The 25,552-nt window shown below is 36.7% G+C and overlaps 2 protein-coding genes across 7 annotated transcripts in view; one reads left to right on the top strand and one right to left on the bottom strand.

Moving 5' to 3' along the window:
- MOSPD2 (motile sperm domain containing 2) overlaps positions 1 to 9,966 on the bottom strand; it is a 44,627-nt gene extending 34,661 nt beyond the window's left edge. For all 4 annotated transcript variants that reach the window (XR_009819005.1, XR_009819006.1, XR_009819002.1 and 1 more), the window contains exons 1-3: positions 9,874 to 9,966; positions 9,628 to 9,694; positions 634 to 789 (exon numbers count right to left, since the gene is read on the bottom strand). Coding sequence is in view for 1 of the 4 variants with exons in the window: in XM_061998968.1 (XP_061854952.1) it covers positions 634 to 789; positions 9,628 to 9,694; positions 9,874 to 9,882 (232 nt within the window). In the remaining 3 variants the exon portion in view is untranslated. The remainder of the gene's footprint in view (positions 1 to 633; positions 790 to 9,627; positions 9,695 to 9,873) is intronic.
- A 214-nt stretch (positions 9,967 to 10,180) lies between these two features.
- FANCB (FA complementation group B) lies at positions 10,181 to 25,067 on the top strand. 3 transcript variants are annotated; one of them, XM_061988557.1, is made up of 9 exons: positions 10,181 to 10,221; positions 11,179 to 12,221; positions 13,187 to 13,339; positions 13,855 to 13,947; positions 17,853 to 17,981; positions 18,827 to 18,993; positions 21,051 to 21,505; positions 22,361 to 22,598; positions 24,538 to 25,067. In XM_061988557.1, the coding sequence occupies exons 2-9, from the start codon at positions 11,283 to 11,285 to the stop codon at positions 24,956 to 24,958; spliced, it is 2,595 nt and encodes an 864-aa protein (XP_061844541.1). In that variant the 5' UTR covers positions 10,181 to 10,221; positions 11,179 to 11,282; the 3' UTR covers positions 24,959 to 25,067. The 3 variants fall into 3 exon arrangements, with proteins under 3 accessions (XP_061844541.1, XP_061844540.1, XP_061844542.1); XM_061988556.1 differs by having other exon boundaries at positions 10,192 to 10,291; XM_061988558.1 differs by having other exon boundaries at positions 10,192 to 10,291; positions 24,560 to 24,695.
- The last annotated feature ends 485 nt before the right edge of the window (positions 25,068 to 25,552 follow it).

Below are 25,552 nucleotides of genomic sequence, written 5' to 3'. Positions count from 1 at the left end.
ATACAAAAATCTTCATAAGCTTCAAGGCAACTACTAAACTCACTCAAGTATTGAGCTAATTTGAAATCTTTACTGTCTTCTTCCTCTGATTCTGTACAGTAGGATCTATTTAGGAAGAAATAAGAATAAAAAAATTGATGTAAGAAAGAAATGCTGCAAATGTATTTTTCTTTTACTTGCATTTGCCATCCGTCTTGCTTTATCCTTAATTCAGATTGAGAAGTCCTGGAGACAGAGATCACCTCCTAAAAGTTCTCACAGTACAAAAACAAGATCCATTCTACCTACTGTATCAGACAAGTGATACAAGTAACAGAGCCCTGGTTTTGGTGGGTTTCCTCTGTTGTTGTTGCTTTTTGTTTTTTTAAAGGACCCCATTCTAGTAAAATCACGAAGATAACAGAGCTGTCTGCCTTCCCTCATCTTAAACAATCTTTCAATATGGAAGCACAATAAAGCAGTGAGACAGTAATAAAAAAACCAAAACAGTATTGCTTTAAGTGGAATACAAAAGTTCTTGCTCAGTTGTCTCTGGTACTTACATTAAGGCATTTAATGAAAGTACTGATAGAAGACAGCTGTAGTTCAATAGGAAAGCAGTATCCACCATCAAAACCACATAACATAACTTACCATTCACTGTATATTCTTTCCTCCACTGAAAGCTTTCATCAATCATCTTTAATGTATCATCCACAACATCATGACGCCAGATCAGATAATTTTCAACCCATTTATCATCTTGCTGAAGTCTTTCCACATCTCTAGAATCGTATTTGTCCGATTTATCTAGGAAATAGATCAATTACTGTAAGGATATAGCATTTGCTCTGAAAACATGAAACGGCAATTTACCAAGCTTTAATATAAGCATCCACTAGGTACATAGGATTTCTTGGTCTCAGACTTAAGCAGACAACGCATAGCATGAGAAATTGATCAAAAATGTCTATCTACTGTGACAAGATTTAGGAACACTACAAGATTATTGTCACTAGAAAAATATTTTCTGTGATTCTTAAAGAAAAAACATGTGAAAACAAGGTGTAAGGCAGATGGAATTTTTCTAAAACCAGCTTTCTATAATTAACAAATTAGTATATAGTCTAAGAATCTGTGGTACTGATGAATCTATATATTAAGCTTTACTAGTTCAAGCTTGAGTTTTCAAACTTGTAGGCATCAGCATGGCAGATCAAAAAGTGTCAAAAGACATTTAACATCTGTTTTCTGACCACATACTATATACACATCATTGCATTAAACAAAATTGCTTTCTTTGAAATTATTACACATTCTACACTAGTTATGAATTGTTATCTTCCCAAATACAAACTACACAAAACTCTAGAGTAATACAAAACCCCCAAGTCAGACTCTTCTTATATCAAGTTAAAATCCTAGAGGAAGTACTTCAGATGAAGGGGACTGCTGCAGTTCCTTACTGTTTTTTGTTTGTTTGTTTTCAAGTCAGGAAAGGTTGCAAAATACAAATGCTGATGTGAACCTTTTTTAATTGTAGATATGCTTAAAGTCTTAGTTTTTAGATGAATGCTCCTCTTTGAGAAATCTGTGTATTTGGAATGTAAGTCAAGTAAGAGCCCATAAGAGAAACAAGCTTCTGAAAGCAACACACACCGATACACATCTCTGCTAAATAAAAACCCACTAGTTCAAACTGTTCACTTAAATTGACTTGTGATATTAGCACAAAAAATGTGGAGACTGTTAATAAAATAATTTACACATACTGGAAAGACTATTCCTCTGTCAGCAGCAATCAACTCATAACAACTGCTTTCAGGACCACCATAATTAAAAATTAAAAGTCAATATTTAAAACTGTGATAGGATGGTTTAGAGATTCATATTTCAATTAGACATCTTAGTCTAACGAAGACATTAAGACAAGACATCATTAAATTCTGTTAGTATTTTCAGTCTTACTGGTCTACATGTAAAGATATGTGACAGTTTACTTGTCTTTTAATTTATATTCAGTTTCCAGTCACAAAGTAGTCAATATAACAATGCATCATTTTAAATGTGCCAATTCACCAAAAATGGTTATCAATGCATCTTTTCATGTGTATTATCAATGCACCTCAATGCATCTCTTCCCATCTAATTACTTCTGACATAATCTACTCAGTTCCTTCGTCATCACATCAAATTTCTCCTTCCCTTGATCCCATCCCACTATCTTACTTTGTTCCTGAGACAAGCCTACAGTGAAATCCCACTTTCCATAATCTTTGTCCCTTACTTGCTCCTCTCTGCTTCAATTCACTAAAGACTCTTTCAGTTCCTTCCTCAGCACTTTCATGTCTGCACCAGATAGCACATTCCCCGTATTCTGACTAAGCCTAGTCAAGTGAACAGTCAGCACAGGACTGAAATGTTGTTCAACTCTGTGGTTCTCGGTCTACCACACATGGAATAAGTTGAAAACTTTACATTTTGTGAAATCTCAACTACTCTTCTAAAATTTGATTATTTCCTCAATGATTTACAACTTGGACAGTTTTGCCCAAGAAACGTAAAAGCACCCAGTTTCATAGTAGAAACAAAAATTAACATTAGTGAGGATTTCTGCAGGTCATCTGAGTCTTAACTTCTGCTCACAGTAAAGTTAATTTCCAAGTGCAAACAAGTTGTTTATTACCTTTTTTCAGACAAGTTTTGAAAACTCAAAAAGGTAGAAAGATTCCACAGCCTCTGTTTAACATGGATCACAACACAAATCCCCTTCAGAGGTATCATCATGTACAGTAACTAAGTCTGCACATCCACAGTCTGCTGAAGTAAGGAAAGCACTGACTTCTCTTAGCTACGATACAGTAGCTATTCTATGCCACGGATTATTCAATATCCTATATTGGCTACACACACTGTATGTAGCTATTCATAATCACAGTAAACAAGGGCTTTGCAAGAGCAAAGATTTATTTCAACATCAATATTACAAGTCTCCTGTGCCTCAGCTATCTTCAACTTGGGGTAGTAGTTTTTAAACACAAACTATCTTCCAGCTAAGGGTGACTGCAGTTAATCAACCAACCAAGAGTTTTTCCTGAGATTGGTCCTACGTATCTCCTATTTATGTAAGGGGTTCAGGTACTGCATAATTAAAGAGAAACATCATCATGTAAAAACTAAGAGGATAATGTTTCACATTGCTTTGAGGCACTCTGTGCATTTATGTGAGAACAAAACTGACAGAATGACAAAGTAATGGATCTTCTATCAAGCAGTTTCCAAACAACCACAAATCATTATGTAGAACATACCTCAGAACACATATTTCTGGGCCACTAAAATCTTCCCAAACTTTTAACTTAGATATCAAAAAACATAAATTTAACTTTGTGATTATTTTAAGAAAGATCAAAGAGGAATGGAGAAAACATTTTATATCAATCTTCAATGTCAATGAACCATAGAATCTTAAGGGTTAGAAAGGATCCCAAAAGATCATCTAGTCCAACTCCCCTGCCAGAGTAGGACCACCTAGAGTAGATCACACAAGAACTCATCCAGGTGGGTTTTGAATGTTCCCAGAGAAGGCGACTCCAAAGCAAGATGGATTCAGACATTGGGTCAATAGAAAGAAACTGAAAATTTTTCCTCTCTTCAGCAACTAAGTTCTCAACAAGATGACATATGTAATCAGAATATGTATGTATATACATACACACACTACAATGCACACTAAACCAGGAACAATTAGTCAAACTCTGCTTCCATAGGCATTTGCAGGGTTCTGGTACCTCAATCAGGTAAGCTTAATAAGACTGTCAGAACAACAGGAGCACTTATTACTGTTTTAACGTTATCCAATTTATCCAACTCCTGGTACAGACACAAGTATAATTTAGAATGAGTTTGTCAGTCAAAAAGAAAGTTGGTTTATCTCACACATATAAAGAAGAATGATACAAAATTAATGGAGTCCTTCAGTCATAGAAAATATGTCAATTCAGAAGAGGAATTCCTCTTCAAATTTATGCATCCATCATAATTCTATAGACATTTGGAGACTTGTTTTGAAATTATGCTGTGAAATATTTTGGAACATTTCATTGCAGGTACTGAATTATTAGAAATTTCTGGAGATCAAACAGGATCAAATGAAAGATAACAGAACTTTGGAGTTCTCAATGCATACTTTAAACACATCCTGCACAACAGAGAGGTAAAAAAGGAAATACAACTTGAGGCAAGCAAATGGAAATCCAAGTGGAACTATAAACTGAAGTATCTTACCTCAGACAAATCTCTAAGCCTAGACACTTAAGATATCTGTAAATATATACTGATGCTTTTCTCACTAGAAAATTAGTGAGAAACTAGAAACTAGCCTGTTTGTTCCTGCTTGCAGAATTGCCACTAAAATGCTGAGACGGTAAGTACAGTTATCCTTTACTCAAGGAGATGGACATCTCTGTAACAAATAGAATTTTGTAAGGTATTCGGAAGATACTCCACTTGCCCCACAGGTAATGCAAGGAACACTCACAGGCACTTCTCCTCCCAAAGGACTAGCAAAAGCCACATATTGGAACAGCAGTGACACACTTTTAGGAAACTTTCTGTGGTCAAGACAACAGTCCAAAAGCTTGAAAACCTCATTCTTCCCTCAGCCCGAGAGACTCAAATCTTACCGTATCCCAGATTAGTTCCATAGCCAGTGGCAGAGGCAAAACTGGGATGCTGCAAGGCTTTTCTGTTGAACTGGTGAGCCATGTAGAAACTAAGCAAGACTCAGATCCAGAAAAGCAAGAGAAAGCATGATCTGCTTAGGAAATCTGATATTTACCATAGCATTAAAAACAAATTCCAAGTTATTCCAATCAAAGAATAACAGTGACAACAGCAAGGAGAAGAGACCAAAATTAGCTCTCTTCAGTCCCTCAGCTAAAATGCCTTCAGGAAAATTTGACTGAGCAAGAGATTGGACCAGGTCTCCAACCAAACTTAAAGGTTAAGTTCATAATTTTATTTAATCCTATTTTTAAAATAGCTACTTAAGGTTACTTTAATTTCCTTATTGAACATTTGGGGTCAAGGGAGAAGACAGAAGTAGTTCTGTTTGAACCACAGCTTCTTCCTATTACTCACCTTCCTTTCTTGCTTAAGTGAGCAGTTCTGTTCTTTCTATGACCACATTCTGCCCTTTTAATAGCTGTCTTCAAGCTGAAGAACTTACAGTGAAACTCTGACTTAAATACTGCCTTCCACCATGAAAAAAATCCTGATTAACACTTGACAACAGCTCTGGAAAGGACTCAAGTCATGCAAAACTACACCAACACAAATTTCATTGCAATATTTTCAATGGAAGAATTAATGAAGTTTCTATGTGCAAATTGCAACATCTCTTCACTTTTTTACAGTGCTACCTACATTAGCAGAAGAACAATGCTGCACTGCCATGTTTTCTTCTGGCATCCATGCTTTAGGAAAAAACAATAGAATTTTGAGAATATTCAACATGAATACAGAAGAAAGACTAAAGGACTGGAAAACAGGCAGCACAGATGAGTGCCACACTAAATCCAGAGCAGTTCAGAATTCACAACCTGTAGGAATAATTTCTCCCTTCAGGAAGAACTCTCATCTAGAAAAAAAACGCTATAGAACAAGTCACACAAAGCTATGTAGGGATAGCAATATCTCTGAATAGAGGAAGAAAAAAAAACTAACACCAAACCAACCCACTTAATTGTACAAAAACAGGGAAAGAAAGCAATTTAGCAAAGTATGTCAAGTGTTCCACTACACAAAGCCTCCCAACTGCCTTAAGCTATTTCAGCCAATAAGTCTCAGGTCTGAACAGTCTGATCTTGGGTAGAAAGAGGAAATATTTTAACTGGCTGTTGACACCTAACATCTTAAGCTGTACTATAACTGTTCAGGTATGTGCCTTCAATTGGTAGTTGAGAAATTGGCAAGATTAAAATCAAAGGAGGTCAGTAGCCATACAGGAAGAGGAATGAAAACAAATCTTTTTTCACCCAATACAGAGTTATATTTCAATGAAATCAAGTAGCAATAATAAGTACCTGCCTCTACAAAATATGATAAATTTAAACTTTTAACAAAACTGAACACTTTGTGACAATAAAGGACACTTTGAACACAAAGCTCAAGCATTAGCATCACATAGCTTTCTACTAAAAGTATGAGTTTTATCCTTATCCATGCGTTTCTCATCTTATCCTTCCAGTATTTCTCAGCGTGAAAGCCAAGAACTAGGGAATGGATTTTTTTAGAGCCTAATCAGATATAATCAGATATTCAAAACGTTACCTTAAGACTTTTCTACAACAGTCAAATCATTAGGTTGAGGATTCCCCATATGTCTAAAATTATAACTTCAGTTGGCCAATCTGATTAACAAAGGACATTTGCTACTAGCTTAACAAAAGTCATGATGAAATGTAACCTTTCAAATTCGAGTGGGAAACCTATTTTGAGAAGTCTTTTTCTGAAAATTAAAATTTGACTAAAAGAGAAAAGAAGAAGATGCAAATAAGGAGACAGGGAATATGGGCAATAGGAAATGTTACATATGTAAATGGAAGCATAGAAAAGACTTGTTGAACCGAAAAAAAATCTACCACTATTTTATTATAAATAACTTTCACTCCAGCATTAAAATGGAAAGTAACAATCCAGAAATAAAAGCTAATTTTAGAAATCCTCTAAGGAATGAAAATGCAGTGAAGAAAAAGACAAGACTGTTTGCTGGAAAACATTGTTAGTACCAGTCAGTACTATAAAATAATCTTTTGTTTTCGTCGTTCCTGTCACCACAGAAAGCATTTACATCATCAACTCTCACAAAGGATCCAAACAGATGAAAAAGAAATCAGGCCTCAAAACTGCAAAGATAAACCATTGTCTACTTACTGCATCAAAATTTTTCAGTATTGGAATATGTCTTGGAATTGCAAGACTTTTAATTACTAGGGATATATATTTCTCCCAAGAAGCTAGGTTGTCTTTCAAATACAGCTAGAAAATTAACTGAAGTGAAAGAGCCACCACAAGAACTCACTTAAAATTAAACACTGCATTGCAGATAAGATCTCACAGTGGCCAAGTTTCCTTCTAGAATCCCACAATGGCCGCATTTGCTGAATTCAGCTAGAAAGTTCTTGTGCAGACTTTGGGGAAATGAGTCTGTAAGGTTGTTTGACACTATTTTCCAAGTTGTATCTGACTATTAAAACAATTATTTTAGTCACATAAATAAAACAACTATATAATTCAGAAAACAGACCTCTGGCGCTTCCAATTGATGAACAAAGCTTTTTCCATCCTTCCTTAAATATTTTCAAGGTCATAACATTATTTGTTTGTAACATATGTGCAATTTTTCAAGATGTATTAGATTTAGTGGTTTAATATTAGACTTTCCTGACAAGCTATGTAATAATATATTCTGTATATCCTATTTTAATCCAAAACATAGTGTTCTGCCAATAAATAATTTCAACCAAAAATAAGGATTTCAAAGGTCCTCTAAGTTTTCATTTCATAACAAAAAATAAACATTCCTGTAAGAGCATCACAGTTCTTGTAATCATTAGCAATTCTACCCACCTAGAGGGGAAAATCATGACTTCCATAATATGGAAGAATTACTTCATAACACAAACATAAGTTTCTACAACAATCAGGTATCCTGTTTTTCCTCACAAGGAAAATGAAATAGCAACAGTTGCACCTCCTCAGAAACAAAACTACCTGAAAATTTTACTCAAATCTTTAACATTTGCAGGTCACCTGTAAATGGAAGTAGGTTGATTATGTGAAGGCCCACAATTCTATGACCACTCTAAACTTTCACAGAAGGTATCAGCTTCTCAACGTACATTCCCAGTGGTCTTAGTTTTAATGAGAACACATTAAAATTGCTGGATATGAAGCTATCCTTTTTACCTTTACAACAAAGTCACGTGTTTGGGGGTGAGCACATCCATGCAACTCCACATCCCTTCTCAATTAAGGGGAAGCATAGAAGAATAAAGGACCACAATAAAACTCAAGCCATGTGTTTTTCACACTTGAAGCAGTCATGACAATCTGGCATTGGGGCATTTCTAAATTCAAGGGAGGGATTTAATAACCTAAACTCAAAAAAGTCCTAATCCTATTTTCTTGGAGAGCTAAGAGCCCTAAAACATGACCCAAAAATGAACTTACTGAGAAAACATGTTTGAAATACTGCAAATAGGATTACAGTTTACCTCACAAGAGAATTCAATTATTTTAATGTCTGTAATAACTCTGTAACTACAGAGGCTTCATTATAACTACAGAAACCTGTGGAATTCCAAAATTGTTAGGGATGATTCAATTGAAAAGGTAATACTCCCTTTCAGTATCAGTTGTCCCAAAGCAGCTCTAGGCTGTCCCAAGTAATTTTTTAAGACTCAGGGATAACAGAATACAAAAGCAAGATGAATCATCTAGCATAGGAAAATATACACATTAACTGAAAACATTAACATACAAAAAAAGTTGTCATTTAAGACCATCCTCCACTCTCCAATACCCAAGCTTTAAGACTGTCAACAACATCTTTATTCACGCAGAAAGTAAGCTCTCCCTTCAAGGCACTAATCTAACAATTCTGTTATCTTGCCAGAAATGGGCTCTAACCAAGCCATTTTATTTTATGAAAGTTAGTAGAGCAACCATATGAAACAAAGTTGTGCCACTTTAATGACTTGTAAAAAAAGATTGCAAGAAAAATCCTATAGGCAGTCACAAGGAAGTCACAGATGCATGCAACCCTGACAAAAGTGGTAACTAGGAACCTTCAGTAACTCTGATCAGGAACATCAAAGCACGGCGTATGTTTGCAAGACTGAGGTTTATATTAAAGGAGATGCATGCAACTCCTAACCTACTTGGTTCTTACCATATTTGCATTAGAAATTGGATAGCAGCATGTTTTTAAATAAAAAGTCCTTAGGCAGTTATAAAAGGTACTGCTTACTCCAGCTGTTAGCATACTCTACTACTATATATTCTTCTATCATATGCAATGCAAATTAACCTTAAAATGAGCAAATCCCTGTAGACTTACCCTAGTATTCCTTTTCCCCTAGGCATCCCCAGAACCTTCCTGGGCTTCATTTACAGGTTTAAAAGCGTTTGCACTTAATAATCAAATTGGATATGCAGCATCACTTTAATTAAGGCCAGAATGAATCCGAAGTGCAAGTTACTCTAGAAGAGCAACCCTTTCCTTGGTCGAGGGGTCAGTTTCAGGTTTTTCCATCCCCCTCCATACACCAAAATACAGTTGTGTCCCAGACCCCACAACACAACCAAGCACACCTGGGAGTCAAAAAGACCCAGACACTTGCCCCAACATGCCTTGTTGCCCAACACAGGCACACAGACCAAAGCACCAAGGAGCAGAGAAAACCTTCTGCTTTATGCATCAGACTCACGTAATAGTTTCAGCCACCCAAAGAAAAGACAGAAACTCTCATTTGCCTGGGAAAGCAGAGAGGCTAGAAGCGAAACAGCGACACTGGGCAAGCCCTAGAAGCCACATGCCAGGCCCACAGCTCCAGCCTCTCGCCCCACCACCGAGGCCCTCACCTGCCAGGTACTCCGCCTCGAAACGACGTCGGGTCTCGCTTATCAGCGGGGCCTTGTCCTGTCGCTGCTAAAGGAGAGAACAAGAAACGGGAGGAACGTGAAAGAAAAAGAAAGGCCGGGGCCTGAGACAGCCCCGGCCCATCACTTGTACAGCGTGCCCAGCCCTACCTACTGCCCAACCCCCGAGAGCTCAAGCCGCTGCTAGCGCTACGGAGCGACCAGGTAGGCAGCTAGGCAAAGACTTACCTCGGCCATGGTCCCGCGAAGCCGCCCGGCGCAGCCTCTGCAGGGCCGCCGGGCGCCAGCGGCACGGAGAAAAGGGGATGGAGGTGTCGCGTGACCCCGGAGGGGCGGGGCTGGGGGCGGGACCTGCTGGGACGCCGCCTCCCCCTGCAGCCGCAGCCGCAGCCCAGGCGCCGGCGCCGCGCGCGCACCGGCCGCCGTTTCCCCTCCCGTCGTGCTCCCTGCGGCGGGAGTTTTGGGGCGGGCGTTCGCGGCCCGCGCGTTTCCTTCCCTCCCGCCTTCTCTCCTTCCTTCCTTCTATCCCTGCCTGAGCGGAAGCGGGCTAGGGAGCGGGGAGGCTTCAGGAGACGGGTAAGGGCTTGTCGGCGCGGAGCTCTGCGGCCGCTATGCCGCTTTGGGCTGGCTTTCTCCGTAAGAGCTCGTAAGTTTCTCGGTGGCCAGCGCGAGGACAGCGTTAGCGGCTGTCTAACGGTTTCCGGGGCGGGAGGAGGACCGCTGCCCGCTTGGCGCGGGGAATGGAGGCTGTGGGGTTTCCTTCTCTGGAGGAGGCTTTCAGACCCCGCCTGGACGCGTTCCTATGTGGGACCTGATCGAGGTGAACCCGCTTTAGCAGGGAGTTGGACTAGATGAGCTCTGGAGGTCCCTTGCCGTTCTGTGAAGGGGTTGATGAGGCCCGGCTGAGGTTATGAAGGGCCCAGGCACCCTGCGGAGACAGCCCCGCTGCAGTGGCCGAGCTAGACAAGTGCCGTCGCTTTGCACCGGAAAGTTGACTGAAACTTGGTGAAACGGTTGCTCTGAGTTCCCGAGTTCACGTCAAGAGCAGGGAGGGAGCCGCAACGGCATCAAAATGACAGGAGTGTTCTTCAGAGAGCTTTCTCTTTAAAGCGGCATTTTAACCAAGACTAGATTGTATTTATTAATAAAGGCTACACTTGAGTGAGGGCTCTTAAATTTGACAGTTCGAAGCACCATTGCTTTCTAGCCCACTAAGTATATTTGTGGAGCTGACACCTTCAATTCAATCACATAAACAACACATGTTTGGTTTTGTTTCTTTCAATTTATATTATGCTGTGTAGCTGTCGATGAGCAGTGAATCCATGCTTTGATAAATAAATGCTAGAACACATTTCCAAAATGTTTTTGTTACTTTCTGTCTCTCAACTGAAAATTGAATTGCTTAACTGGCCCCATATTCTCAATTTATTCTATGTCATTATTTTGCAATGTGCAGTTTTGCTTATTCTTAAGGATCGGTTCAACTAGTCCCAACATGATTTAATTGTTTTTGCTGTTCTCTTTTTGTAGATGGAAAACTTCCAGATAGATTTAAATTTCCATAGAGGAATAATCCTGACAAAAATGGAGACACATACAGTTTTCTTGTAGAGGAATATACATCAAGAAAAATAATGATGCATCTAGGAGAGCAAGAACAATTCTTGCCCTACAATGGTGAAGTCCTGATATTTAAGCTGTCAAAAGCAGAACATGCAGAGGGAGCTGCTGATAAAACAATGAACTTATGTGTCAGAAGAATGGCATTCAACAGAGACACTAAGCTGTTTGTTCAGAAGTCTTCTGGAGTATTCAGCATGCATGCCAGTCACTTAAAAATTGAAATCATTTGTTGTAGCTGCACAGTGGATTCCAGAACAGGGATTATTCTTCCTTGCATTTTGATGAAAAAGAAAAAACGTAACAATGTTGTCAAATACCTTTTAGTGTTGCTTCATAGCTCAAACAAATTTGAGCTGTCCTTTCATTTTAAATTGGATTATGAGATGAAAGAAGACATCAGGTTGTTTCCTGGCCCTTCAGTCTTGTGGAGGCATGCCAACAAGCTGTTCTACATCTCTCCTGACACCTGCACCATTCTAAGTGCTCCTGTTCAGCTTTCTTCTGTTGTGTGGACAGGTGAAATTGAGGATGAAGGCACTGTTGTCTTAGGGATAAGAACTGCTTGCCTGCCAGAGACTGAAGATGAGGATGAGTTTTTCACTTCAGACAGAGCCATCTGGGGTAGTGAGTTCTTTGCATATGCAATTGAAACACAAAAAATGCTACCTGGGACATGCTTTATGCCTCATGCTTACAGCAGAGTGGTATCTTCTGTCTGTGTCTGCAAGAATGAGATGTTGAAAAAACAGCTCCGAGTATCCCTTGTGGCTGTAACCCAGAAGAATCAGCTTATTTGGTTCCAAGATGGTCTCCCTAAAGGTGTTTGTGAACTTCCTTATGAAAAACCATATTCAGTAAGAACAGCTGTAACTAGTAGCAAGGATTTGCTATTTATTGTATCTTTTGCCTCTGGAAATACCTGTGCTGTGCAGAGGAGAGACAGCTTACAGGTATTTGTGGCTTTAAACAGCTCATTTTTACTACTGTATCCTTTTTTTTTACATACTATCTTAATGGAATTTCTGCAGCTGAGAAGCTACGTGTTTAAGGTCTTTATTTTTTTGTTAGTGTTGCTTCTGTTTAAATAGCCTGCCTAAAGTAAGAGGTTGTTTTGCTTTTTTTGCTTGCTTATATATCTGAAAATAGATCTGGATTCTGTTATTTAATAATACATTTTATGAATCTGAGCCCCAGCATGTGTTGCTAATAGAAAATTTTCGTAGTACAAGAACTTGAAGTTATAAGACAGTTAGGAACGTGCCTTTCATAATTTGTGAAAGCGAAAGTAAACTGATGTCATTGCAAAGCATGAACTTCTCATTGGAATTTAAAAGCCTTTTGAGTCTCACCTCCTAGTAACAAAAAGTATTACTTCATGAAAATGTCAAAGAATTGGCCTCACTTTTGTTTTCTAAAGTCAGAAAAGGCAAAGTTAACTACTAAGGTTTTATAATACTCTGTCAAGAAGAAGTGAATAACTCCCAAAATGAAAGTTTATTCTGTTTAGTCATCAGCGTTATTGTACAAATTTCTCTTTACCTCTCAAACACATCTAAGTATGCAATGGAACAAAGATAGCTCTGAATGTCAAAGGTACAATGTCTTTAACTGATCTGCAAGTACTTTTGGTTCTAGATAAATGTTACAGCATTCATTCCATTGTTGGAATGCACTGAAAAGTCATCATCTCCTGTTCATCTGTGTTCTGGCAAGTGATCTGTAAAGAGAAATGGCTATTTTTTACCAGTTACTTAGACTCTGAATGAGTAAGAGTGAGAGCTTGAAACTTCTAAAAATATGGTATTCCATACACCTGAATAGGCTTCATCTTTATAAATAGCAAGCTTCACCAAAATGAAATCTCAAATACAGGGTTTATTCAAATATCTGTATTTTAAAACCTCTTCTACTGTAGGTGGCTTCCAAATGGCAAAAAGTAAAGTCTGTTGTGGTGGATGATTTCATTGGCTGTGGAAGTGAGCAACTGTTACTGCTTTTTAAGGATGACTCCAACACAGACGTGTTAAGTATGTTCAAAATAACAGATCTTGGAGAGATCAACTATGTAGTAAGTTCAGCTTGCCTTTTCTCAGCTACTCAGTCTGTGCTTACTAAATTAAGAAGACTTCAACGAATCCTTAAAGTATTGGTGCAAAGTGAAATTGGATGTGTGCTGTGAAATGCCCTGAAGTTTGAATACAATATTTCTAGCTGTAATCATAAATTATCTGAAGAGATTATTCTGCTTCCTTGATAGCATCAACATTCTTTTGGAAAATTAAACTAATGCAGTTGAAAATGGTTCACATTTGTAACAGCTTTGCTACAATGCTTACCTTTTGGCTAAGAACTCATAATTAAGGCCATAGTACTTGTTAATTATCTTCTCATAATTGGGTCTTGCAATTATGTACTATCAAAGTCTAATTGCTTTCAGAAGATAAGATTTTTCTTTTAAAATGGGTACTGTGGTTCTGCTGTTTTTCTGTATTTTCCCTCAGAATTTTATGCTGTGTAATAGACTCTAACTCACTTTCAGCTTTTTAATTAATTCAGGGTTTGGTTTGGGTTTTTTTTTTTTAGAGTGGGATTAATTATAAACCTAATGTTCCTGCTGCAGAAGGATTGCAAGAGAATGGTTTGCTTACCGTCCAAGCCCTTGAAAGAAGATTACAGGTTTGTACTCAATAGTTCTGCATCCATATTTTCTCCAAATTACTTTTATTTTCGTTGTCTAAATGGTTAAGTTAATGATACTGATTTTATTGGAGAAGTGGTTCAGGGAGAAGACAACATTGCTAATTAGCCGTACTTGAATCTGTGGTAGTCTGTGTTTCAGCTCTTTCAGTTGTTACAAATGCATTTGTGTAACTGGAAGGGTTTAATGTAATTTTCATTAAAATGTTAAGATACTGCTGAAGCTATCCTATCAAAGTTTCATAACGGTCATTTTACTGATAGACGTTTTAACACCAGCTTAATAAAATTAGTTTAGTACTGGAGGAAAAGAAGGATCATGACCCACTAGGAAAAGACTGAAAAAGAAAAGACTTTTCTAGTTCCAATTGCAAATGCAGTGTCTAAAGAGATATCATACATCCTTTAAAAGATAAAAGCTGTTGTTTGGAGACCATTGAACAATCATATTTTCTCCTTTCTGGAAGGCACAGGAAAGTAGAAATTGGATACATTTCTAGGATCCCTTGAGATCCCTTCCAACCCTGCATTTTTAGAGTTCTTCAGTTTGCACATTAGTTTGTCTATTGGTTTTTACATGCAAAAGTTCAAGCATACTTCCAAATGCATTTTTTTTCCTGTTTTGAGATTCTTTTGGATAGTCACATATTTTTTAATGGTTTCTTTGCTGCTCTATTCTTTTTCTACTTTCCCCCTCTATAAAAGATAAATTAATTGCAGTCTCTCTCATTTGTTGCGCCTTCTACTGTTGTAATTAAGGTTTTCTACATGTACGTTCTGTGTAACTGTGTTGCATGACTTTGTGCTTTTAATACAACCAAGTGGCTTTCAGCTGTAAAGCCCCAGGAATCTGTGTTGGAATCAAATGAATAGTCAGACTTGCATATTCTACACATACTGCTGGAAACAAGCCGCTGGCTGGAGATTTAGTGTATCATCTACTGATAAAGTTGTTCTAACAGACACACACAATACTTCCCAAGCCCTAATTTATTTACTCAAAGATCCTTTCAGTCTCTAATCTTCAAAGCTACATGCTAGCACAATCACTGTAAGCAAGTAAAAAAATCTTCCCATGTTTTAACACTGTAAATGTTTCAAATTGTCATGCTGATGAATTTGGAAGTAGGTGCAGAAATTTCTTTTTAACCATACTACTGCTTCCTCGTTGAGATGTCCATTGTTATGTACATTTCCCTGAATAGTGAAGTATTCTTGATGGTTTTTGTCATCTGATGTATAATTAAACTTCAAGGATGGTTGTTTTGATGCGTGGATCCTACTTAGCTTGGGAAATTCCAAAGGTTATTTTAGCCTTGGAGTGGTGCTTCTTGATATTTATGATCAAAACTCTGGTCATCTAGAAATTAGCAGTCAAATCATGTCTTGACAGCCTTTATAGAATCTTGTCTTTTAGGGCAAGATGACATAGCAGATGTAGCCCTTCTTTATACCCTGTTGCTTACCTGTTATTTCACATGTGGATAGCTGTTTCCTAGCCATGTGAGAATTTGGGCAGGACTGAATTGTGACCCAGTGCATATAAGTAGGCTGTGTTTAAGTTATACACAGTAACATATATATAAGTTGTATTTTGCAGATAGTGAAACTGGAAAATATATCAGTCTGTACATTTTTTAACTGTTCTGTGTTTATCTTGTGTATAGTCTTTTGGACCTGAACCCAGCCTTTTCTGAAGATTTTTTTGTCTTTAACACTCGTTTTAGTATCTTTTGAAAAAGACTTCCTTGGCAGAGTACTGGTTACATTACAACAGCTTAGGTTACTGGGTCTTATATGGTTTTACTTGCCTGTTCTCACAGAAATACCACGAGTCAGAAGTGCCTTTTTATGTCCACTGGCCTGTTCTCCCTCCAAGTATTTAATAGTTTTGTAAGGATCATAATTCTTTTACTTATGATTAACTTGTTTCCTTTGATTTGGTGTGCTGTTTTGTGGCAGGTATGTTTTTAACCCTTACTGCTGATTTAATGAATTGCTGCAATGTCTAATTGTTTTGTTCTCATTCAGATAACACTGATTTTTGTGTTGGGTAGAAAGTTATTTAAGAAATGTTCCGAACGTTTTATTTTTTTATATACATTTATTACTTTCAGTATCAGTTTGAAATGTTTATTTTTCCATCTGTCACCGTGATACTTTTTCAGAAGGGATTTTAGTAACTTGAAAATCATAGAACCAGTTATTCACATATGAGTAGCTTCAACCTAGAGATCTCTGGATTATGTTTCCTCCTGGCTTTTTAAATCTGCTTTTTGTGTTTTACATTTGCTTTTACCAATATTTTTTAGTCCTGTCAATCATTAATCTTCCTTTCTGTTTTCTTGAAGTGCCACAGGTAGTTTTAGCTCTGTATTTCACTGTGTGGGTGATGGAGCAATTGAACTGGCTGCCTGGGAACGGTGTGGAGTCTCCTTCCTTGGAAGTTTTCCAAGACCTGCCTGGACATGTTCCTATGCGGCCTGATCTGGGTGGACCTGCTTCTGCAGGGGGGTTGGACTACATGATCTCTAAAGATCCCTTCCAACCCTACCATTCTATGATTCTATGTATGGATATTAATTTACTTACTTATGAATACTGCAACTTGAATACAGTGTGCCAAAGCACTCAGTTGTTCTACTTGCACCTAAGCCTCAGCCTTAATTGCTTTGGTTTTGACAGTGATTAATCTATTCTACTGTTAATGCTGGATTTACTCTATTGTGTTTGGCTCTGGCCTGCCTTGTTTTCATGCTGATGTTTATTTTCTATTTCAAGGTGATCTAGTTTTATTTTCTTAATTTCATGATGCAAAGGTTGTGACTTCTGCTGATGCTTGTCGTGCAGCACATCTTGGCATATGGCAGAAAGGATGTGCATGCTACTTGCTCCAGAGAGAGTTTTAGGTTTACCAGGTGATAAATTTCAGGTGTCTCTCGTGAGTCATTCTATGAGGAAAAAGGGCTTTCAAGAGTCAGATTGGTCAGCAAGCATACATCAGTGAATCTTGGCCCAATTTGATTGCTTCTTAGCCCATGTTTCCCCATTTGCTCTCTATTTCACAGTAGTTCATTAAGGAGCTGCTTACCAATGGGCATAGGTAATGGTTTAGTATTGTGATTACACTGGATTATTGCTCGGAATCTGGTACTGAAGATGCATGTTTTGATAGGTGGCAAATAAAATTTTTACAGAACTTATCGTGTGCTTTAAATGCCTTTTGCCATTGCAGCTTGAGCAGAGGGCTCAAATGTACATGAAGTACATTTTATTCAGGCTTGTCAGGTGCTTGTGATTTATCCTGATTTTGTGTTGTGTTGGGGTTTTTGAGGGGAGGAGGAGCAAGGAGAGGAGTTTATATTTGTATTCCAATGCTGGGCTTTCCAGAGAACAGCTTTTGAGGAGCGTTCTTAAAATTGAAGCAGCTGGTGCTGGCATGGTTTTGAGATTTTGGGTTTTTTTTAAAAACTTGAGATGTTGCCTACATGGATGACTGTTTATAAAACTGTCAGCTCATCAATATATTTAATTGACCAATAATCCATGCAAGTTTCGTGAAGAAATCGAAACTGATGTCAGTGGAAAAGTGAAACAAATAATAATGAAAAGGTTGAATATCTGCATAATTTGGTAAAATTTAGAAGTTTATCTTAAACTCTAGGTTTAATATTGTGAGGCCAAGATCCGAAGTTTCATATTTTGGCAGCAGAGTTGCCTGACTTGGAAATTTTTTAGAAGCATTATTTGAGAAATGCCAGGATCTTGACTTGTGGTACTTGCATAAAATGTAAAGCTGAAAAGATTCTATGATAGCTTCAATATCAGTTTTTATATGTGGTAGTCCTAAGTGTAAGTCTAATGATCATTTTTATTTCTTACAGGCTGGTTGCACCTCTGTTCGAGAGCTACAGCAGCATTTAAGACTCAAAAAGAGGGTTATTCTTCAGTCATGCAGAGCATTAATAGATCTTGTTGAAGAAAGGGCTCATATTCTACCAACTGCAAGAGAGGTAAAATGCAGAAGAGAATACAGATCACTTTTGAATTCTGCTGAGTCATTTGTAGAAGGTGCTTCCCTCAGCCACTTGTTACTTTCACCCGTAGGGATTGCCACTGTAAGAACTCATTAATCTACTTTTTAAGTCTGGATCATTATCTTAACCTGTCAATGTATATAGAAAACAGTAAATCTAGTTGTCTGTTTTTTTAAATTGATTTGCACAATACCTTCTGACAACTGAGTAGTTTGGAGGAATAACCTCTCACAGAAAGCTAGTGATGGACAGTAGAGAGAGTATACAGTCTTACGTGGCACAGTTGCCAAGATATTGAATATCTGTCTCTGATCTTGCATGTTATGAAAAATGAACTGTCATAGATCTGTGTAAGCAAAATCATTTTTTATAATGGGGGCAGAGTGAAATGTGGGCAGAGAAAGGTGATGGAGGTAGGGAAAATATTATCTCAACAGGTTGCTTAAAAGAAGCCTCCTAATAAGTTGAGTTTGTCTCCTTAAAAGTTAAACAGGTTTAGACAACAAAATTTTGAGCAATTAATGCAGTAATATAAAGTAAAATCTGGTACCTTATGTCTTCTTTAGACAACTGAATGTATGATAGTTCAAGATTTATACAATGAAAGGATGAGTTGTGCTTTTTGTGATATATCTTTTAAGAAAATGCAATTCTATTTTTTTAATCTATAGTAGAGAAAAAAATAGTTTTTGTCATTTCACTTGATCTTTCTTAAAAGCACTTCCAGCAATAATTTGTGGTACAAATACAAACTAATGCAGTATAAAAAGAACTAATATTTCCACTTAATTTATCTAAAAAACCAAACGTTTTTCTGTAAGGAAGGTCTTGTCTCTCTCTGGGATGATGTAGAAAATCCTCCTCATTCTCTTAGTAAAGAGACATCATTGGCTTCTAAAGTCCCAGAGCACTTCATAGAGAAAATGTGGCAGCGCGTTGTGGGTGACAGCTTGGTAGTTGGAGTAAAACTAACTGAATCTTTTTACTTGTAAGTACATAAATTTATTTAATATTTTCATTGATTACTTTTATAGAAACTGAATTTGCAGGTTAAGCTCTTCAGTAGCAAGAGTGGATTTTTGAGCTCTGAACTTTTAAATTTTGAACATCTGTATATCAAATGTTTCAAGTGTGTGTCTTTGTCATTGTTACTGCTGCTTGTCTCTAGCACTGTGCAAGAAGTATAGCAAAAAGTCAGTAGTGTCAGTGTAACCACATCATTACTGAAGACTTTTTACTGCAGAGGTTTTTCACTAACTTACTGGATTTTATTATATATCTGCTGACATAGGTAAGCTGACATCAATATATGGTGTAGATATACAGTAGCTATATAATTCCTGATGCTTTACTGTTAACATCTTGCCATTCCTAAAAAGTACTTAAAGAAGCTCAAATGAAAGCATTTTAAATTGTCTGATCAGCCTAAGAAATACTCAAGCTTTTGAATAGAACTACACTACAGTCAAGTATCCCATCAAAAAAATATTTGCTAAGCTTGTATGTTGTGAAAATTATGTGGAACAATCAGCCAGATAATAATTAAACCTTCAAAATAGTTTATTATTATTTTCTTTAGAATGATCTGTTTATTCAGTTCATTTTCATTGCTCAGTTCTAGTTGTAAATACTACTTATGTCACTTCTCTACAGAGAGGGAACTAATTTGGAAAACAATTTAAAAAAAACCAGGAGTACATGAAACATAAATTCATGATGTGCATTGTGTAATGTAAGCTTTGGTGGAGTCAGAACTTACCTTTTGACCTTTATTCCCACAAGCAGTGTAGCTGAGACTTAGGGTAAGCTTAAAGGCTATTGATGCCACTGAAAAATCATTCAAGTAGTTGTGAGGGAGCTGACCTGTTATGCCCTTTGGCTGGAGCTGCAGGTATATTATTACTCAACTGCCAGATTGCTATAACTTTACAAGAAAGTTGGCCTCATCTTCTTGACAACCTCTATTAAGAGCTACTGAGGCAAGGGATTGTCTTTTTGCCATTCCAGTGTTTATTCTATTATGTTTGATGATGATGACTTTGTTCTTGAAAATTAAATTCTTGCATAGCTTCAGAAATCCTCAGAATATTTAGAACCATTCTGTGAAAACCAGCAATATTGCTCTCTCCCTCTGTTATTGCAGTTGAGAAAAGATATAAAGATGCAGTAATTTGTCAAAGGTTATCTGATAGGCTAGCAGCAGAACCTAGATCTTCTGGGCCTAGTTTAGTACTGTACACATTGACCTTTGTTTCGGAGGAAAAGGATTTGCTTTCACTCCACCCTCAACACTGTCTTTATTGATTACTTTTTTGAGTTCCTGCTAAGGTAAGATTGCAGTGATGTTTTAGATTACATTATGAGGTGATAGTACTTCTCTGTAAGAAAATCAGACATTTATGAGACTTTTGGATGTCAGTGATAACTTGAGACTTAATAAATATTTTATTCCATCAATCAATTCAGAGAGAATATGAAAGAGTAATGTAAGATTTAATTGAAAGAAGATTTTGTTGAATAAATAAAGTATTTCACACATTTCAGGAAATTATTGCATGCTTAAGGTAATGGCATCTTAAACCTTTTACTGTCTACGTCCTATTTCGGTTTAATATCTGTGAAATAATACAGAATATCAGAAGAGCTTTTTGTCCTCAAAGAGGGCAAAGTTGATACTTTCTGTAATTTTTTGTTAAAAGAAAGTTGAATCTTTAAAAATGTCATAGAGTATTTGCATGGGTTATGTAGAATTTTCAACATTTTCTATTTGCATTAGGCATTGAAGTTCTTTCAGTTGAAGTGAGACATCTCACTCCTACAAGGTCTTAGAAAATCCAGTCTACATTTTTAAAATCTTGATACTAAGCATAGATGAAACAGACATTTGAAGGGCTTACACTCTTTGCACAGTTTATGACTTAACCTGAAATCATACTGGAGTTTGTAGTAGTTTTAAATGTCCATATATATCAGCAAGGTTCTGGTTATTTATCAGAAGGCAAAAAGTAAACTAGGAGTGCAGTCATCTTATATGGATTTTCACAGGTCACTGAGTGATGTCAGTCTGTCCTTAGTGATGGACCAAGAGTTCTCTTTGATTTCTCCGATTATCGAGTGTCGAAACAAAATCATTAAACTGAACAAAGCCTTCTCAGCATTGGCAGTATCCTCGTGTCAAATCGAACCTCCTCCAAAAAAGATGAAGTTGGACTTGCATAGCAAGAATGATCTGAACAAAGAGGCTCCTGAGAAATGTTCAAGGGTTCAGCTGGATGGAGAAAAGACAGTCGTTGCTGTTACCAGCCTTTCACCATTACTGGCATTTCATCGTGTATGTTGCATAGTTCTTCTACATGCGAAGAAACAAAAACATTGGAATGGTAGTTTACAGGAGAGCAAAAAGATTTCTGTACTCTGTGGGAAGATTTTGTTAAGTCTGGAAGATATTTCGACTGGCAAATATTCTGTAAAGATGCAAAGGGATAATAACTACTGTACAGGTGAATGGATTGATATAATCTGGATTCCTAAGTGTATGGTTGATCCTTCTGTTTTATCTAGAGGGTGCCAAACTAAATTGTCAAGGGGCAACCACACCTGTCTCTTTGAACATGAACTGCATAGCGCTGTTGGGGATTAAAAGGTGGGTGGATACAAAATACAAGATAGAATATTTTTCAAAATGGAAAAAGTGTTAAGTGAGTTGCTGTAAGGTTTTGTGCCAGCATCAGTGCTGAAGTGTAACTGGAAAGGTTAATTCTGAAGCTAAGTCTGAGTACAGAACACAGAAGCTTTTTTCTATATATGTTTTTTCAATAAATAAGATACTGTTGAATAGATACATTGATTTCTTTTTCTGATGTAGTATAGCCTCTTAAATACTGCCAAAGTACTTGAAGCTTTTCCTCATCTACGTGTCTATTAAGGTAATTTTATTTTCCTTTCTTCTAATATTCCTGATTGAATTGATTTGTAATGGGGCCTGTGCTCATGTAACAAAATATTCCTTTGATCTTTTGTAAATCTTTTTCTTCCTTTAATGCTGTATCATTGGCTAAAGCCAACTTGTCATCTTGCTATCACAAGAGGCTATTGATAGTCTTCTTTTGGAAAGATGACGTTTATTTTTAGAGCCTTCATTACATAGCTGAAGCACTGTTAAACAGATAACTAGTTTGCTTGGCAGAAATAGGTATAAGAATTTAGGGGAGAAGAAAATTCCAAAAGAACCCTTGGATGCAGGTGCAAACTTCGTGTAAAATTGGGAGTGTGAACCAAAAATCGAAGCACGTTAAATGCCTGCAACATGATCAAAATATTTAGGTCAAATATCTTTTTACTGTATTTTCTTGCAGGTTCCATGGAAGATATACTTGCTGTCCTTGCAGTATCTGTCAGATTCTCCTTTCAGATTGTGTCTTCTGACTGGACTTTGACTCCAGTAAATTCATGGTTACTAAGAGAAATGGAGTGTACACCATTTAAGGCATGTCATGACAACATATTTTGTCATAAAGCAGGAAATGTGTATGGAACAATTTTTAACTGGAGCCTGAAACATCCATTTGAAGGAGTTCTAACATTATTTTGCAGGTAAATTGGTCAAAAAGTATAGAGTATATTCATTTTGCATACATGCTTTTTTTATATTTACACTGTTTCTTACCATAAACAACAGCCAAAATCATAACCAATAGGCTTCCAATGTGATGATATGATAATCATCAGCAATAACACAATAATTTTTAAATCAGAACTATGGCATAACCTGAACTGCATCATTTGATCTTGTCTAAGCTAGAACATTGAATTACAAATAAATATAGTCTCCATTCATATCTGCTTGGGATTATTTCTTTTGTTCATTTCACTGCATCATAATTTTATATTCTCTTTATTTGTTACCTTAGTATAGTATATAATTTTTCTTCAACATGTGTTGATTTAAAACAATTCCTTAAGGGAATGTTTAAAAAGAAAAGAAAAATCAAAACAACAACAAATACCAAATTATATTAAATTTAATTTCATTGTTGTGTTATTTTCTAGTTTAGTATAGCAACATAAATAGTTTAATTTTGTACATATTTCTGATGTATTTCTTTACTATCTACCATGATTTAGAAAAAGGAAATAAGAGTGTCAGTTTTATTTCCTTTTTTTAAGTAGATTCTTGGAAAAATGGCAAAAATATCCCAGTCCAGGCTAACCAAGTTAGTAATACTGCTATAATTTATGGCTTAACTAGATAACTAGGCTCAAAACATAAAAGGTATTGACAACTGTTGCCTATCCTGATGAGTTTAAGATAAATTAGAGGATAGACTTTTTCTTCTTTTTTATAGTGAGGCTTAACCTTTTAGTCAAATTCTGAGTGGATATTTTCTTCTATGTAAGAGAGAAGGCTGAAATGTTTAACAAAACAGTAACATTTGAAGCCTTTTAAGGCTTTTGGTTCCTTTTGAAAAGCTGGGTTACTTGGTACTATTCACTTTTGATCTAATTTTGCATTAATAGTGAGCTCCAGGTTTATAGTATGACTATGATTGTATTTTCTGTGTCTTTTATTTCCCATCTCTGGATTGATCTTTTATCCAACTAGGATAATTCTGTGATAGGTGGGAGCTCCAGATTGTTGTTCTTCACAGCCTTTCAGAACCAAAGTAAACTATATCTGTTATAAGTAATGGAATGTTAAGGTAACTAAATTGAAATAGAAATACTTTAAGGAAAAATGCCTTTCTGATCTGTGTGACAATACTAGCCACTTAAGCATGCTTAAGGTTTTTTGAGTTGGTTTGATTTTAGTTGGTTGTTTTGAGGGTTTTGTTTGGTTTGGTTGTGGTTTTTTTCATGAAAAGACATCTTCAAGAGGGATTAATCTGGGCAAACACTGGAAATAAGACTTTGGACAAAATCTGTGTTCCTTTTAGAATGTCATTGTGTCATACACACTACACTGCTATTCAGGAGAGTAGTTCCCCTGATGATTACCAGCACTATTTTGTCTTGGTTTCTTAACAATTTTTTATGTATGATTAAGTGCAATTTTCCCTCTCCAGTGGCTGTTTAAAAAAGACAAGCTGTGGGCCACCTAGTAGCCATGCAGTGCATACCTATTGATAGTAACAATCTATGAATGTAAGTGACTTTTTTCTGCTCCTAAATGTAGACCAGACAACACATTTTCTTTGTGCTATTACATCTACAGCACATTCATGTACAATAAAATGCTTCTTAAAGAGAAAAATGATGCATATATAACCCCACCATAGACATATATTTTAGCATGAAATATTCATTGTGCCTAAGGTTGCTTAGTGTCAGTTCTTTTGATGTACAGGTGGCTGGTGTGTATGCCCTTAGAAAGCTCTTGCTTACTCTTGTATGTACAGTACACATAATACTTAAAACTATAACCAGCATAAGTTTTTCTCTGTTTGATTTAAAGTAGTGTTTGTTTTCCACTGTAGAATTTTGAAGATAATGACATTGCTTTAATCGTAATAGTCATAATAATCTTATTTTACAGAAATCTGACTGTCTTATTCCAGTGCCTTCATAGCCTTACAAGAATTCTCCCACCAAGCTGTGACGTAAAACTCCTGAGATATGGAAGCAAGAGTTTACTCATTGAACAGTTAGCACTGGCTTTGGAAAAAGAAATGCTCACCTGGAGGAACTCTTTCTTCCCAAAAGAAAGTAAAGCTGATAACAGTTTGACATGGGGGAATGAACCTGACAAGAAAATCAATGATGCTCCTTTGGCCTCTTTACTGGGCAGCGTGGAAGGAGTTCAGCAGTTCAGAAAGAAGCTTCAGAGTGAACGGGAAGAGTGTGTGCAAAGTATGAATCAAACGATGAATGGTGCCCTTTACCAGGAGATTACTTTGAAAATAGCAGAAGCTCAGCTCAGTTCAGATAGGATTGTGTGGAGACTGAGCAAGTCCTAGAAACTATTCACTAAATTTACTTAAAGAAGAATTTGATATTAAAAGTAGCTGAATTGTTGTTTTGTTTCAAGCACTGAAGACGTTATTTTTAAGGTATTTTCTAATAAATGCTGTTCCAAAATCTTTATTCTTGAACTACAGATGAACTATATTAAAAAATAATAATAATTAGCATGTACTGTTTAAACTATTCCTATTAAACTTGAAATATGACTGTTTACACAGGTAAAACTTGATCTTTTTTATTTTTTAACAAATCTTAACACAGCTGTAGAAACAATCTGCCTTAAACAACATAATCTGAGTATGGGGTTTCACAAACTCAAAGAAGCAGCAGTTTATACTTCAAACCTTTTAAATTACTTTTAATGGTACAATTTCAGGAAGAAAATCGATTGTACCTTGCAGCTATCTTCTAGAGTCCATTCTCAGATCTGGGAGATTTTGGAGTGTTATAGCTGAAGAACCCCATCAGGCCTCTTATAAAAGAACTTGTGAAGATTTGCTCTGTAATAAAATACCTTCAGGTTTCAGATGCTCATTCCCACCTAGAATCTAATGGAAAGGATAATCTCATTGGTAGGAAATCCTGGA

Source organism: Colius striatus, chromosome 1 (assembly GCF_028858725.1).
Source record: "Colius striatus isolate bColStr4 chromosome 1, bColStr4.1.hap1, whole genome shotgun sequence".
NCBI lineage: Eukaryota > Metazoa > Chordata > Aves > Coliiformes > Coliidae > Colius > Colius striatus.
Note: the sequence above shows the minus strand (reverse complement) of the source record. Positions and strands in the feature narration are given on the sequence as shown.